The sequence below is a fragment of the Mobula birostris genome, chromosome 16 (genome assembly GCF_030028105.1).
Source record: "Mobula birostris isolate sMobBir1 chromosome 16, sMobBir1.hap1, whole genome shotgun sequence".
NCBI classification, from domain to species: domain Eukaryota; kingdom Metazoa; phylum Chordata; class Chondrichthyes; order Myliobatiformes; family Myliobatidae; genus Mobula; species Mobula birostris.
The window spans coordinates 28,732,125-28,750,300 of NC_092385.1; the positions used below are offsets into that span (position 1 = coordinate 28,732,125).

General features: G+C 37.7%; 1 protein-coding gene across 2 annotated transcripts in view; it reads left to right on the forward strand.

Annotated features, from left to right (window-relative positions):
* The window catches only part of LOC140211072 (receptor-type tyrosine-protein phosphatase gamma-like), a 677,613-nt gene that overhangs the window by 501,414 nt on the left and 158,023 nt on the right, over positions 1–18,176 (forward strand). For both annotated transcript variants that reach the window (XM_072280498.1, XM_072280497.1), the window contains one exon: positions 6,621–6,805. In XM_072280498.1, coding sequence (XP_072136599.1) covers positions 6,621–6,805 — 185 coding nt within the window. The remainder of the gene's footprint in view (positions 1–6,620; positions 6,806–18,176) is intronic.

The following is an 18,176-nucleotide window of genomic DNA, read 5'->3' on the forward strand; positions in this document are numbered from 1 at the left end:
AGTATGCAGTCGACGTTGCAGACCGAGACCCTGGCCCAAGACGTCGACTGTTTACTCTTTTCAATAGATGCTGCCTGGCCTGCTGAGCTCCTCCAGCATTTTACGTGTGTTGTATCAATTTTACTTCTCTCTGCAATTCCTCCAAAGTGCCTATCATATTCAATATTATTTGCCTTTTAACAAATCCGTGCTGACTGTCTCTAATCAATCTATAGCAAGAATTTGGACCACCAACACACATCTGGTACTGACCTTTCTTTGGGAATGAATCTTACATTGCTACATTATGACTGTAAGCTGCAGTCATGTTTATGCCTCATAATGAACAGAATATCTTAGTATTTCCATTAAAGTTTGCAAACCAGGTCAAATGTAAAACTCTGCATGCTTAATAATTTTGCAAACCAGGTCAAATTTAAAACTCTGCATGCTTAATAATTTGGACCAAATCCATTCATCACTGAAATCACACACAAAGCCATCATGCAGCAGTCCTTCATTCCTTATATTGAACATGTAATTCTTTGCCATTTCTAATCAATATGTTTTGAAATAATCTTCTAATTTCTCTGCTGCAACTGTGAATCGAACATGTTTTGTTTTTTGTGTGGCAACCAGATTAGTAAGCATGTGAGGAATCTCAAAGCTAACTCCAAAACAAAATCGCTCTCCAGCAGCAATATTCAACGTATTTGCAGATCTTCAAATGTAAAGAGCATTTTCATCTCTTTCGACATATGTTGTGAAAGGCTTGCATACTCAATTGTAGATGCTTAGGCTGCCTCTGTAACCAATCTGCTTGAGCTGCCAATTTTTTCTGTTTCTCATCTAAACAGCAATGTGACTGCACAAAAGCCATCTTTCATGCATTTGCTCACTTCTGGTGTGTTTAATTTTTCTGGTATCAGCATTATTCTCTTCAGCTACTAGCTGCTAATGATTTGTTTCTTAGTTGCCATTTCTTGCACAGTTTCACTAATTTTGACACTCAACCCAGTGTTTTTCGTCACACCAGTTTTGAGATCTTTTAATCGTGCTGTTAATCAGCAATGCAAAAGTTGCTGTTTTGGAGCGTTTTTTACACCTGCCATTTTTCCTAGAGACAAATATATGTTATTTATTTGACTATCTTAGTCACCAGTTTTATTCAGAAATGGGCTGTGAGCTCGTCTTACAGCACTACCAAGTACATTCTGTGTGTGAACACAAACATATGAATTAGGTTTATGAGTAGGCTTACTCATCCCTTGGATCTGGATTTAATAAACTTGATTGTAATCAGAAGTCCAAAGACATGTGACCCTTTGAGAAGGAAAAAATAATAACTTTTTTCCAGTTTTAAGTTGGAAATGTATTAGTTTTAAACAGTGATGTCCCTCGCCAACCTCTCTCCCCTCCCTAGATCAACCCTATCAAGAAATGTAATGACCATATATGTTTCAATTAAGTCACCTTTCACTCCAGCAGTTGTAGACTTTGTCTGTCCAATGTTTCATCATAAGACACACTAGCTCATCCCAGGTACCAGTACAATAAACTTGTTCAAATTGCTTCCAATCTATTAACTTCCTTCCCTGGATAAGTGGAGCAGTACTCCTGATGGAATTCCTAAATCCCTGAAACATAATCTCCTTCTCTTTATCTCAGGAAAGCACCAGGAGCTTTAGATCATGGATGTGTTCTTTATTGAAGACTAACAAAAATTAGCTCTTTACATGTTGGATTATGTGATTACATCATTTGCACACTTGACTTACTTCAGAATATACCACAGAAGGAAAGGGATATTCCATTCACATTAAGTACTTTATATACATCAAAATAGTGCTTCACCTGATCTTCCAGACAATTGTCCAGTGCATCCATCCATCCATTACTAAGTCTTTTTTTAAAGAAGATATTTTTAGAATGTGGATTTCATGTATTTTTGCTACCCCTTTCCTGGATCACAGCCAGCTTTACAGTCAGAATGCATGGACCACCATGAATATTTTCAAACCTGATGCTGTTGTATAAAAAATTCTTTCAGTTGTTCTTGTTCATTTTCTTTTAGGTATGGGCACTTAAACTTTAAACATTAGCAGTGAAGTAGTAGTACAGGGGTTCTAACCATCTTTCAGTTAATGAATTGTGATCATTTCCATCATTTAAGTTAAATACCACAACAAAAAACCCAATTTATGAGAAAATAAAATTGACCTACAGCATGTAAGTGCTCTGGGCTGTTGGTTTCAGCCACTCCAGGTGTTCTTTGTATTTGCTACCAGAGATAAATCAATAAACTTGTATCATTATACTTAATGAAGTTGTATGCTATATAGCTAATTGTTTTAAAATGTAAATGAACAGCAGACATGGTTTTACTTCATTCTTTTAGGAATTACATTTCACGCTAGGGTATTTTGGGCTTGGTTGAATGAAGAGCTTCCATATTGGAAAACTCAGATATTCAAGATTTTATGTTAATCTAGGGGAAGGGTTCTTGTCTAAGAAAACGTTTTGATTCAAGCACTGTGAACAAGCACAGAATTGTGTGGCTGGACCATAAGGGTGTAGTGGGTTAGATGAATTCAGCTATTTAAATTAAAAACTCCATGCTTAATGTAGTCAGAATTAGATGTAGAGAATGTAAAAATGATTTTGATTGATGAATAAAATGAGACTAGATACCTTTGGCAATATTTAGTCTCACACTGCCATCTGCTGACCAGAATTTTGCTTACAATTTCTTGATGATCTAATGGTTTTCCTGTAACCAAGTGTGTTGAACATTGGAAGCTGAATGTTATTAACATCGCATTAAGCGTAAAACCATGGAAGTAGCTTGCTACTGTGCAAATTAATCAAGTGATGTTATATTTTGTTCAAATCCAGGAGGGATTATAATGAGGAAGAATGCAAGAACAGGCTTTTTTATCCTATTAGGACCAAATATACTCATATATGTTTCTTGCATTCACATTACTCAAAATCTCCTAAGTTTGCACTGTTTATGTTTTCACTAACCAATGGCCCTTTTCCCTTTTTGGACCTGGGTTCTTTTGATACTTTACTAGTTTTCAGGTCTTTTCACTGCCCTCCTTGGGAGGGGAGGAGAAGATGGCGGCACAACGCAGCGTGTGCAGCCACTCCAAATAATATTGTATTTGTGAAGTAGGATGCCGTGCACAATCCTGATTTGATGGAGACAGACATGAAAAAGCACGGAGGAACATCTGGAGAAACTTCTGAAATGCCTGCTTCGCTGCTGCTGCTACTGTGCAATTGAGAATCTCCAGAGAGGAAGGCCCCAACTCCTCGGCTTTGCCTATTGCCTGTTGCCGGGGCTGGGGTCGAAGCGCTCGGCAGAGATGGTGCTTGGTGCTTGGTGCCGGAGGGCTGGTCGGAGGCTCGAAGTTTTTGGACGGACTCAGAGTCGGACTGTGGTCGGGGTGCTTCCAGGATGCTGCATCGGCAAGTTTGCGGCGCTGGAAGCTCATGGAAGGAAGTTTCTCCCTTCAACCGTCTGCGTGAGATGATGGGACTTTCGAGAGACTTTGAGACTTTCTCTTACGTGCCCATGGTCTGTTCTTCATCAAATTACTGTATTGCTTTGCACTGTTGTAACTATATGTTATAATTATGTGGTTTTTGTCAGGTTTTTTTAGTCTTGGTTTGTCTTGTGTTTCTGTGATATCATTCTGGAGGAATAAATTGTATCATTTCTTAATGCATGCATTACTAAATGACAATAAAAGAGGACTGTGTGTCCTCATAATCTAATCTAATCTATTGAAGTGGGAATGTTGGAATTGAAATAAATGTTGGTGTTTTTATTATTATTATCACATGTACTGAGATACAGTGAAAAGCTTGTCTTGTATACTGTCCATACAGATTAAAACATTACATAGTGCATTGTGGTAGAACAAGATAAAAAAACAATAAGGAACAAGATAATAACAATGTAGATTGTGAGATCAAGAGTCCATTTTATCACATGAGGGAATCATTCAATAGTCTTATAATGTAGAAACAGGACCAAACCATCAAGCTTCTTGAAGATGTTGTGTTATTCAGTTTATTTAAAACTGATCTATACAGTACTTCAGTGTTATTAAGCAATCTTTGTTCTGTTTCCTGTGTAACATTTCCTTTCAAAGCACAACAGGTGTTCATATAGAAAATTTTAAATAGATGCAACATCTGATGAGTTTTTTATCCAACTATTTCTGAATTTACATTTACGAAGCTAAGTGTGATTTTAAGATTTTCCCAATGATCTCTGCATTTATTCTGTCAAATTATCCTGATCTTTTTAAATATCATGATTAGCTCTTTCTTCAGCAGCCACCTTATTACAACCTACACTCAGCTTCGATGTCATTCTAGTGAATCTTTGTCAAGGCTTTAATTTATCTTTCTGGAAGATTGCTAATTAAAATTAAATTGGATGTTCTAAAGGGAACCCAAGTATGACGCTAAAACAAAATCTCCACTTATCCTTTTGGATTATGTCCTTCACAACGAAAGATAATGTTACAGTAGATTTTATCCTTTTTTTTTACTTGCTCCTCCACAGATCTTAGTTTTTCATATGTTCCACAAAAATGTTTTTGATCTGAAATTTTAAGAGCCTCTCCCCACAGATGCTTCTCAACCATTTTCTGATTCCACAGTAAAAACATTTATAATTCTTGATGCCATAAGAAAACTTTATGGTATGTCCCTTTAAACACATCAAGGCCCTTTTTGTCATACAGCTTTTAACTTCACAAGGTGATAGTTCCGAATCTTCTGAACCTCAAGGCATTCCCTGCTAGGTATACTAGGGTCCCATTTCCAAAACTCCCTTTAAAGTTACCTGGTTGCTATTTCTAGTGCTCTTTTCTAAATTCACTTAGGTCATTGTTTTCATTATTCTATACTCACTGAGTTCACTAAAATAAAACTGTTATGCTATTCTGTCACATATAAGAAAAAGTGAATTAAAAATGTATTGGGATGTTACTAGAAGGAATATCCAAATAGTCCAGAAAATCCATCGAACTGGCATCATTAACTTCCATGGCTGCTGAGTTGTTAGTTTTACTATATGTGGGAAATCTAGGAAATGTTCATCTGGCTTTTCTATTTGCAAATGTAATGATTTATTTGTGATTTTTTTTAGCAATCATGGGTGTTTATTGTCAGGTATTTTCACTTTAACAAAATAGTTTGAAAAATAAATCATTTAATAATCACATTTCAGAACTGTTTCAAAATCCGTGTACCAATAGGAAAGTTAAACTTCACCATCTTCTGTCTCCTAATCCTCCCCTCCCAATCCCAACTATAAATGTGTTTGGAAATGAGATTTAGAGAAAGAGCAAAATAGCTCATAAATGTGTGATTGTAGCAAGTAGATGGTGGAGTAGAGGATGATCCCATTTACATTGCTCAGAAACCACTGCATCATTTTGCCTGTAGGAAAGCCAGGAAGTAGTTTTACCCAGAATCATGGCTTAATGACTTTCCAAACCCTGAGAAGATATTTATCTTCATGCAGAAAGAAATAGTTTGGAACTTTATAATTCCCCACATGCAGTTACTAATCGAGGTTTTGAGAGAATCACATCATTGCTTACTAGCCAGAACAAAGTTGGATGCCAAACATCATAATGTTTTCACACCTTGTTTGTACAAAGGGACTTCCAAAAGCCAAGAAGGTAGTTCACTGCATAGAATTTGCACCACAGATAATGTGTGATGAACTGACAAGGGAAGGGAAAACAAATCCTATTAACTAATCCGGTGTAGCTCTACATTGATGGCTAATTTGTATTAACAAATTTGAAAATCAATACACAGATGTCTGTTTACGTGGTGTTGCTATACATTTGAAATTTACAATTAAATTATTATAAAGCAGATGTTTGAATACTTATGTATATCTATGCACATTAATGAGTTTTATAAAAGCTTGGAGTATTCCTTCTTCATTAAATCTTCCTTGAAAAAAATGAGAATACAGCTCACTGTATGAAAGGTGCTAATTGCCAGTTGCTCAGTCAACATTTAATCATTGCTTAATTTTAGTGTTTTAATTCAAAGCAATTCATGTGGCTGTTACAATGGACAATCTAGGCCACATAGTTTATAATATGAAGTTCATTTCCAATTAACTCACATCTCCCAAAGTGACTTAATAATTCATTGTGAAATTCTGTTTTTGACCCTTGGAACTTGCTGCCATTTCTGCATTACTTCATAATATAAAAGTATGGTATTTTCACTAAATCCAGAAAGCATTACACTCCATTCTCACCTTGATATACCAAACAGTGATCTTCAAATGTTTTATGTTCTCACACAGAGCATGCACTACACACATTATGATAATGTGGGTGTTTTAGCATTGTTTCTTTTCCCCTATCAAGCAATAAATTATATTGATTGCTGTTATATATGGCAAGTGATGAAAAACATTTAGTTGTAGGATTGAGAAGTTTATCATTTCAAGGTTAATGTGGTCCATTCTGAAATTGCATTTCAGACATCTCATTGCTTTTCTCACTCTTGCAATGGAGATAGTTTTTTGGCTACAAGACAAATGCTTGGTGATAATCCAAATGGATCATGTGTTTCTTATTGCCTTTCAGTGTGCAGTAGCCCACCTGTGAATATGACCGTGCAACCTGTGAACAGGTCTGCTTTACTCGTCATGTGGAACAGACCAGAAACCATCTACCATCCTCCAATTATAAATTATCTAATCTCCTATAGCTGGACAAAAGATGAGGGAGAAAAAGAGCAAACGTTCACCAAAAAGAATGATCACAACCTGGTAAGTTCTACGTTTGTACAAGAGTCTGGATCAATTTGTTTTCAGTAAAAGAGATGCAGTGATTCACAGTAAAAGAAATGTAGTGATTCTTGCTGAACTCTGCACACTCTAGTGTTTTCTTCTGGTAAGATGGTGGTGTGCTCAGATGCAGTGGCCTCTCTGGGGCTAACCAAAGGTGTTTTTGTCTTTTTTAAATGTCTTATTTGCGATTGCTGGATATTAAGAGCTTCAAGTCCTGCAGGTGTACCCTATCAGCAAGGAGCTGGACTTGGTGCAGACTGTGTTGCTGCCTGCTACAGAAAAGTGTTGGAGTCAGTACGTGAAGGTGGCCTGCAGCAAGTGATTGCTTTGGATGTTTTTCTTGTGATCATAAAACGCTGTTGGAAATTGATAATGTAGAATACTGCAAGTCCAGTTCAATGGTTTATTGGTGAGACCAGTGGGCAGGGGAGATATGTGGCCACAGTTATAGCGCAAACTAGACCTTATGCTGTGGGCTTGCCTGTTGCAGTTGCCCATGAGTGGAGGTGCTGGAGGCAGTGTGACATGTCGTCCTTTCTGGATTGGGGGCTGGCCTCTCTTGTCAGTGCTGCCCTCCAGTATTCACTCAGTGGAAGACAAGCTGGATTGCATGCGTATGCACGTTCGTCTGCAGACTGGTGAGGGCTTTCTCTTGTCGACAACAGCCATGCACCATCAATTTACAGGACATACCTCTCAAGGACTTGGGCTAAGTTATTTTTTGTGTGTCTGTATGTTTACTGCTACCTTATATGTGTTATATATGCCTTGTGTCGTGCATGAATGTTGGTACTGTGTTTTGCACTTTAGCCCCAGAGGAATGCTGTTTCACTTGGCTGCATTCGTGGAGATTCATGTATGGTTGAATGACATTAAACTTGAAATTGAACTTCAACCTATAAGGCATAAAGATGCATTTAACACTTTGCTCAGATTTCATATTTAATTTCTACCAGAATGAGAATGGGGCACCGTGGTAGCGCAACATCCCAGGCTGTAATAATGTTGGAGTCGGAGTTCAATCCTGGATTCCTCTGTAAGGAATGTCTGTACATCCTCCCCGAGGAACGCATTAGTTTCTCCTTGGTGCTCTGTTTCCTCCCACAGTCCAAAGATGTACCAGTTCGGATGTTAGTTGGTCAATGTAAATTTTCCGATGATTAGGTTAGCGTTAAATCAGGGTTGTCAGGGGTTGCTGGAGCAATGTGGCTTGTAAAGCTGTGAGGCTTATTCCGTGCTGTATCTCTAAATAAAAAGAGTAAATAAATTATTCTCACATGGCATGCTCCACAGACTATGGTGAAGTTTGAAGGACTCTATGAATATTGTGTTTAAATATGACCAACCTATCAGGTGATGTAGCATTGGAAATCAAAGGGAAGTGATTGAAATGGGATTACTACTGTGCTAGCCTGCACAGCATTATACTCCATTAGTCTTGTGCTAATTCCAACTCTATATCTTTGAAGCATCAATGGCTTTAGATGTATGCATGTATACTCTTCCAAGAATAAGGGACATTTGTATCAATAGTCTGAAATATCAGTTCCAGCAAACGTATTTAACTTTTAAAATTTAGATCATGTTATTTTTAAAGTAACATATATATAAAATTCTGAAAGGATAATAAACTTTAAAAACATCTGACAACTCAGAAAAGCATAAATCTGGCCAAGTAAGCCATAAATCTGAATCATTGCTAAATGATGAAGTTAAAGTCCTTAAAATAGCAGTGAATTTTGACGGTATTTATACCTGGGATATCTAACAGTATGCATTTAATGGCCATTCTAGTTTCTCAGTTGCATCAGATAATGTGCAAGGTGAAAGTTACAAATTGGAGGAAGGCGACCATGTAACGAGATCTGAGGAAGTGGAGACAACTCACTCAGCATAATTTTCTCTGATTGCTTTATGTTGTCCTTGTTTAAACCAGAAAAACGTTGGTGTCTTATCATCCCTGTGATCCTTACCTGGCAATTTCAATTCTACCCACAAGAGCTAGCATGACCCATAAAAAAATATTAGTCGTCACCACCCAGCATGGGCAAGAAGGCCACCCTTCCTGCAGATGGCATTTGTATATTGTAATAATTAAGCTACCACAGTATTGGTAAGGCTATTTCTAATGTCTACGTTTTAATGTGTAAATTCAATAGCAGTTTCAATCGAGAAACACATGCAAATACAAGTGATGTCAGTCTGTTACTTTCAGAAACAACATTTTGCTGATGAAATCATCAGTGACCTTTGCTGAATGTCATGTGTTTTTTTGTATTTGGAAAGTAGGTATGAATTATAATCCACTGCAGATATTTTGGGCATGGCAATTGGAAATGTATGATGTATATTCAGATTAATGCAGGGGGTTTTTAAAGTTTGAATGGATGTTCGTCACTCAGCACGCAGAGTGCATGTCCAGGAATGAGAGAGCTAATGAAATTGCGACTAAATGGCACCATTATGCTATTATACAGAGAGATGTTACTGGCAGCATTACAATACCAGGAACTTGGCAGAAGTTCCTGCCATCCATGCTGCTGTGCTGGGAACCTGAGTGCTGTGAACCTGGCGTGAACCCCTGCCCTCCCTGTTACTGCACAAGGCTGTACTGTAAACTGGGTAGAAGTCCAGCAATCCGTAGTTCAGGGTGGAGAGGCTGCCTGTGAGGACTGGCTGGAGTAAGCATTGAGACAAGTCCGGACCACATTCTGGCCAGCATTGTGAGTAGGGCCAATGCTAGGAACTGGCAGCAGATGTTTCATGAGTGCAGTTCATATACCCTTACCCACCCCCTCCTTACTGGATGTCACAGAAGCTGCCAGCTCCTCCTCTCCTCTCTTCAACTGATGGCACACCTCTTCCCAGTCCAGAGATTTCTCAATGGTAACAAGTTCAAAGGCCAATGACAAATGTTTTTAATGTAGAAAAATCACTGGTCTGGAGAGAGTTGTGCAGGCAAACAAAGGAGGAGACAGCAACTTCCGTGAGATACAGTAAAAGGAAATAAGAGCTCCCAAATGATCCTGGAGCAGCCACTACCAGTCCCGAGTAAGGGCCCCACTCTCAGTGCTAACCAAGGAGCCACGTTTCAGTGGGAAAGACTGCACTGAAAACCTGGTCCACCGAACTGGCTTCACAAGCAGCTTCTCCATGTCAAATGATGAACTGTAAGAGCTTCACCAGGGGGTAGGGATTCACCACAGATTCCCATCACAACAGTGAACAGCAGTTGAAAGGGCAGGAGTTTGAGTCAGATTACTGGCTTGACAATGTACAACACGGTCAAGGTGCAGGAATGCATATTCATGCACGCTCAAATTGGAGGACCAAGAGCACTCTAGTTAATCAGAGCTCTGAACAGCACAAGTAAATTGTAACCCTTTAAGCAACAGCAAATCACACAGTCTGTTGGAGGAGCTCAGCAAGTCAGGCATCATCTATGGAGGAGAATTTAACAGTAACAACAGGATTCAAAGGTTCCCAGGCAGTTCTATGGAGACTGAAATCTGCAGATTAGGAGATTAAGGGACAAAGAGGTCCTCTTCTCTTTAAATATTTTGGTTGAACTTTAATTAGTTATGTTTTTATTTTTATTTAGTTAACTTTATTTTAAAACATTTTTTACTTAAGTGATTTACAATAAACATTATGTCTCTAAATGTGAGAAAGGTAAACCATAAATTTACACTCCCAGTGAGGAAAGGGACTTTGTCATCTGTCATGCAGCTCAGTCCCTATTACTGTGCAGATAATTTTACTAGAGTCCAGAAAATTTTGGACCAGCAAGATTGTTCCTTCGTATCTAGAGCAGAGAAGACCATGCACGACTATTCCAGCGAGAAGGGACTGGCCCAGCAAGATCTAGCCAAAACTACTGACCCTGGGACTCAATGCCTGCCTCTGCAACTGGATCTGTGACTTCCTGAGCAACAGACTACAATCAGTAAGGATAGGCAACAAGACCTCTGCCACAATTATTTTTAGCACAAGATTGTGTCCACAGCCCCTTACTCTGCTCCCTGGTACACTCATGACTGCGTGGCCAGACTCTGCCCTAACTCCATCTAAAAATTTACAGATGGTGCCAACGTGATGGGCCGTATCTCAAAGAATGAAGCGTCTGAGTACAAGAAGGAAATAGAGAGCTTAGTGGCATGGTGTCGTATCAGCAGACTTTCCTTCAATGTCAGCGTAACAAAAGAGTTGGTCATTGATTTCAGGAAGAGGATGGGGTAAATACTGGATTGATTCCATCCTTTCAGCAACATCTCTAGTCCGATTACGCTGAGCAGTGGCACTACGCAAGGCTGCATGCTCATCCCCCTGCTGTTCATACTGCTGACGCATAACTGTGATGCAGGATTCAGTTCAAATGTCTCATCAAGTTTGCGGATGACAAAACAGTGGTTGGCCTCATCAACGATGACAAGTCAGAGTACTGTACAGAGAAGGAATGGAGTGGCTGGTGGACAAATGGTGGACAACAACCCAAGTCTGAGCGTGGAGATGACCGAGGAAATGATTGTAGACTTTAGGAAGGTGCAGATAAATCATCCCCCTCTACACGTAGGTGCACTAAGTTCCTGGAAGTTCACATCATGGATGACCTCAATATCACCTCCCGGAGTAAGAGGGCATAATAGTGCTTCCTAAGGTGATTGAGGCAAGTGAAGCTCCCCACCCCCAACCTAACTGAATTTTGCAGGAGCACCACTGCAAGTGTCCAGACAAGCTGCGTCTCTATCTGGTATGGGAGCAGCAGAGTACCAGACCGGAAGGACCGTGAGAACGGCCGAGAGCGTCAAAGGGGCCTACTTACCGCCCATCAGGGATGTTTATCAAAGAGTGCTGCGTATGCAGGGACCTTGCTATTATCAAAGATCCTACCTATTCGTCCAGTATCCTCTTTGACTTTCTCCCATCAGGCAGCAGACTCCAATTCATTAAGACAAGAATGGTCAGGATGGGAAACAATTTCTTCACTCAAGCCATTAGGCTTCTTCCTTGTTGCATTGCATTCAAAGTGTCACCAGTTAATTTGTTCAGTACCCTACAATATTTAATTTATGCACTTTACTTTGCTTATTTACGCATAATTCATTTGTTAATTTTATTCTTACTTTCCTAAGTTATTGTGGGTTATATGTGTCATTTGTGTACTACAGTGCTTTACACCCTGGTCCAGAGAAACGTCGTTTTGTTTACTATATGTATATAAGTATATACTACATGTATATAGTTAAATGACAATAAACTTGACTTAACTTGACTTTAATTCATCCTTTCCTCATCTCCTGCTGTTTATTTCCTGAATTTTAAATCTCATTTGTTGATGAGATGTACTGTGCTGCTGTCTAATTTACTTAGGTCCCAGATGATCTGTTACCCTTACTACCCTGTCATTAGCTTTCATTCTCAGCAGTTCTGTGGAGAAATCTGAAGAAAACAGCATTACTGCTACAATATATTGGCCCGGTAATTAGAATAGTCTCTTTAACCTTCCTGGACAGCATTGTGTGCTCAAATTTTCTTGGTAGGCTCATTGCCAGATGTGGTTTTCTGTATTTGCTTTTGGTAACTGGTCTTCCCTGATCCTGCATGTTGGTGATTACATCCCAAGATGCAATAAAAAGTCCCATTTTGTCAGTTTTTATTTTTACTCATGCAAATGGGTAAGCAAATAGGAGTAATTGGAAACATATCAGTGGATTGGTCTCACCTGAAGATTTCTGGGTTTATTTTACTGATAAACAAAGAATCTTACAAAACTCTCTTTGCTTGAATATCCATATTAGTATACAACCAGTTAGATAGTTGGTCAGTGTTTTAATGTGATAATCATGAAGTTAAGATTCTAATTTTTACTTTAGCTGAACGGTTATTTATTAAAGGGTTACTGACTGCTGCAGGAATATCATGAATTAATTTATGATCAAATGTCATCAACAAGGGGAAGTAGACCCTATTTCAGCCAATGTAGAACTATTTTTGCTGGGAATAATAAAATAATTAGAAAATTAACAAATAAATTTGTTTTAGATAATTAGCTGGTGGCACTGTTTCATAAGCAGGTACTGTACTTGAATAATGGAGTCATTGTATTGCCTGAACTACTGATTGCTACGTGAGCTAGTAATCAATCAACCATCATAAACAGACTGGCCATTGTGCCAGAACATTCATGTGCTTATACAACTGTCCATCCACTAACTCTCTCACATTCACAATGCAATTCTGTTAGCTTTAATTTTGTGAGCTCTTGATTTTATAATGAACACAAGTTTATGAAAGATTATTTTTGAAAAAAGTTCCTACAGAATATTTCATAAAAAAAATTTCTTGTGTAAAATTAAATGTAAATTGAGTTGCACTAAACCAGGAATTATGTTAAAAAAGTTCAAAGGTTCATTTACTATCAAAGTATGTGCCTATGTACAACTCTGAGATCCGTCTTCTCCAGATAGCCAAGAAAGCCACGAAACAAAGAAAAACCATGAAAATCGATCAGGTAAAAACACCAAACCCAACACCCCCCCCCCCCCACAAAAAAGAGAACAGCAATCTGGTCATCAACCCTGCAAACCCTTCTTGCCTCACACAAAAAACCTGACAAAACAGAAAAGAACATCAATCCCAAATCCTCCTCCCCCCACAAAACACAAAAAGAACATTGACCCCCTAACCCTCTCCCCTCGCACAACAAAACGAAAATAATTTTGCATTAAAGAAACACACTTATTTTGGAATAAAGGAGAGGAAAGGACAGTCTGTCTTGCAGTGTGAATAATCTGCAACTATTCATTTTTATTTCAATTGGTTGTTTTATGTTCAGCATTCCACTCAACTGATTTAACTCAACTGCATTGAAATGTAGTCTCCTGGCTCAATTTATAACTTAGCATTTTCTTGATGTCTAGAGAAAAAGAGGAGAAATCCACCAGCTTGAAGGAGACAGAAGCATAGGTTAATCTGCCCTTCATCAGTGTCAGTGATTCTCACTGGCCCAGAGGGATATTACGGACTAATGGAAAGCATTGCCAATAGTATAGGATGTTACATCTTGAAAGAAAAATAGGTAACATATTTATTTTTTTGAAAAGTATTGAATTAGCTACAGAAGGTGCTCCAAGAGAACAATGAGTAATAATCAACTCGCTTTATATCTTTAATAGGATCATGGTGGCATTTTTCTTCTGCATAATCATTTGATAAATTCACATTTGATGCCAGTATGGCTACCCCGAGTACAACTTTGTGTTCTCTTACGAACTGCTTGGATCTGTGAAGTTGTTGATCCTGGAGATCAGCACCCTTCAACAAAAACAAAAGTTTGAGACCTGTTTTTTAAAAAAAACAAACACCCTCACCAATGTACTTTAAGTGAATGCCTCAGGCACTCATTTAGCTTTCAATTCAACATCAAATGAAGGTTGTTACTTAGAATAAGTAGTTGGTTGCTTAGTTTATATTTCGTTAACCAGTGTTCCAAGTGAATATCTTGATCCCACAAATAAATATGAGCGATGGAAGCCAATGAAACTGAGAAATCAACTGTTAATTAAATCAGCACATATGGAGAGTTATTTTGGTACATGAAGCTGTTCTCTTTATTATCCAGGAAGGCTTTGTGGACTATGGATGGCAATATATTGTTAATATAGTTCATTATCTGAAGGATGCTAAAATTACTTAAGATGAGGGACTAGTCAGTCGACAGAAGATCTATTGTAACAAAGGCCAGGTATTTTGGGTAACACGCAAAATTCTGGAGTCAAGTCAGGCAGCATCCATGGAGAGAAATAAACATTTGACGTTACGGGCTGAGGCCTCTCACCAGGATAGTTGAGTTCCTCCATATTTTCATGTGGGTTCCTCAAGCTTTCCAGCATCTGCAGAATTTATTGTATCTAGGTATTTTGGGTGTTTAATTTGTATTTCATTAACCAAACAATTTTTATAAATAATTACTTTAATATCCTGTATTCTCTGTACAATCGTGATATTTTCCTTGTATCTTAATGCAACACATTTTCTGCAGTGTTTGATTACTGCTGGTGTTAACTATGGTAGAACCAGTGGTTACAAATCAATAACTTGTCACTTTCTTCAGGATATCCCCAGAGAGGCAAGCAGCAGCATTCTGCTGTCAAGATTGTTTAAAGGCATTTTTGAATAAAGCAGTACTTGGCACGTAAGGCTTATGCATTCTGTCCTCCTTTGAAAAGCAGAGTCTAAAAGGGAGCAATTTGATAAGATCTGAAGAAATAATTCATGGAATCTGACAGTTCAAATAAAATTCATGGATATGGTCACACCATGTGAATGTGTTAATAGCTAAGAATTTAGGCATGAAGGAAAACAAGCAGGTGGCCAGTAAACCTTGGAGCTCTACTCTCTCCTACATCACTTCAAAGCTTGGGATTTTTGAATAATGGAAAAATAGCTTATTTATCTCTTGGAAAATTAGATGGCTTTTGTGCCTACAGTTGATTTGTGTGAATTGAAGGAACTTCTTTGAAATGAGATTGGAAACATGCAGCACCATCAATAACTCACAACACCAGCGATCAAGCCAGCAGGGAGTGGATGTTGAATTTTACTCCCAAGTGCCCACTGTCTTTTAGCTTTGGTTAGTTGATAGTGCCTCCATCATTCTGTTTAGAGCATGAAGTGGGAATAACAATTCACCTTGGCTACACCTTTTCCCACCATCCCAACTGATAAAGCTGATAGGCATCTCAAATATTAGCAATGTAGCCGGAATCACTGAAAACTCACATGATCTTAAAAATCTATATTTACTTTGCTCTTTCAGGTCTCACTGAATATCTGAAAGCCATAGACATCAAATTGCTTTTACTTCCTATGAATCATGAATATTTATGAATGAAATTGTAATAGGTCAGTGTACCTACCAGAAGATCCCAATATCTATTACCATTGATGGAAAGCTTTAGGTTTATGAGGTTAAATTGATGCTGTTATCAAGATTATTCAGAATAAGAAGGATTAAAAGTAATGATTACATCAGTAAAGGAAGGTCTGGGAAAACTGCAAGAAGTTAAATCCTGTAATCAATTTTATCAGTGTAAGAATGGAAATTTTAAATAATTGGTTGGTTGCAAGTACTTATGTTCTATTTTAATGTAACCAAGCAAAACTGAAATACTCTAATAGGAGGGACCAGTATTCTGGCTTTTCATTCCAATGATAAAAACAAAGAATGTTGGAAAGGCTCAGCCTCTCAGGAAGCATGTGTAAAAAGAGAAACATTTCATATCAGAGACACTTCACCTGGCAGGCTGAAAAGTTAACTGTTTCTCTTTCCCCAGATGCTGCCTGACCTGTTGTGTGTTTCCAACAGTTTCTTTTTTTTCAAACTTCTAAGGCTTTTTTCCATTTACAATGCTTCCAATAAATTCTACAATAAATTGCCTCAATTCTTCTTGCATCTTGAAATTTATCAGCTTTGGTATTAATTTATTGAAAATCCAAATTATTTTCTTGTAGAAGTGCCAGGGCCTTTCAAAGCCATCAGACATCTACTCCATCTGTTGTTCATTCCTCACCAACTACAGTGGATTCTAGTTAATTGGGACATTTTGGGAGCAGTACATTTTGGCCCAATTAAACAGCTGCTCCAATTAGCTGAAGTTTCAGGGAAATAGTTAAAAAGGTATAAAAAGACAAACTGGGTAAAAAATTATGTATTTCAATGAAATACAGAACAAATTAGAACACTATCAATACTGCTGCAGTACTATAAAACTGTAATAGTTCCTAATACTTATTAATGGATATATTCATCTGTGTCATGTTCTTTTGGTTGTAAATGAACAGAATCAGTGGAGACACCTAGTGCAGATAATGGACTGCCTTCATACAATGCAATTGAAGATTGCATCCGCCAAATCTTCATTTTCATTGTAATATTCAAGATTACTGTCAATACCTTCAAATTCTTTGTAGTTTCTAACTTGTTGACGTAGTGAAATCATTTCATTTACACTCCCGGCCAAGGCTGAATGCTTGAAACTGAAGTGAGCAAAACAGATCAAATTGTCTTACTGCGTTTTTCTCATCAGTGAAAAAATTATCACTGCTTTTTGAACAAAAACACACGCAACTGACAGTATTTAAAACTGTTCACTCGAAGCACGGTGTTGTGTCTTAACAGCCATGCAAGCGCGTATGACTGATACTAGTTAGAAACTGTCTGGTAACTGTCTCCTGCCCCAAATAAATGCATAGTGTCCCAAATAAATGAAGGAATTTCCAGCTATTTTCTCAATTAGTTTTTGTTTTATAAGAGTTGTCCCAAATAAGCAGCTGCCCCAATTAACTGGAATCCACAGTATTACTAAAACAACTAACTGGTTCAACAATTAATTCTTAACACATTGCTGTTTATAAGAACATAATGTGACAATTTGGCTGCTAAGTACACCAATGGCTACTCTTGAGATATTGCATTGGCTATAATACTTGAAATTATTGAGGTCATGAAATAAACCACATAGCTGCAAACTTTCTTTTAAAAAAATCATTATATTAGTGTATACAGAAAATTCAGAAATACAGTCTTCATTCTGTCCTTGGATTGCCATTTTGTATAATGGATCAGATTTCATCTATTCATTATCCTTCAAGTTTTCTTTCTTTCAGTTTCAATTCTGTTTTCAATTTATTCAAAAATATTATTATCTGGGTTGCACTAATGATGCATATTATGAAATCTTCCAGGAATCCATTAAACTTGTCAATACAATGATGTATTGCTGTGTTCCCTTTTGTCATAATTGGCTATTCTTTTACAGATCCTTATCTAAATTAAATAGAATGCTGGCAGAATGGGAAGATGGTGGCACAAAAAAAAGATCATTTTACTAACTTTTCATTATTTTTATTATTTTTACTGGGGAAAATTTGATGAAGCGATTTGAAGACAGCAGCTGACTTAATGAGCTATTATGGACCCACGTGAGAAAACTGCATAATGTATAGACTATTATTACTTACACTAAGGGTAAAACTTTAACCATTGTGACCTTGTGAACTAAATAAGATTGTGTTGTTGTTACACAAGCTAGTGGGTTATAAAAGAAAGGCAAAGCAATCATTGCAGTCCTTGTTAGTAAAGCCCATTCAGCATGTGATGGAATTGGTCAGTTAAGCAAAATAATTTTTTGCACAATGCTATTAAATAGTCATATGTCCCATGAACTCTCTTGGTGATTTTTCCATGTACTTCGTTCTAAGATTTGCTATTGTACCATAATATAGTGATTGATAAGCTGGAGATTTTATTTCAGAAGCATTTTAACCAGTTACTTTCCTGAAGATCATT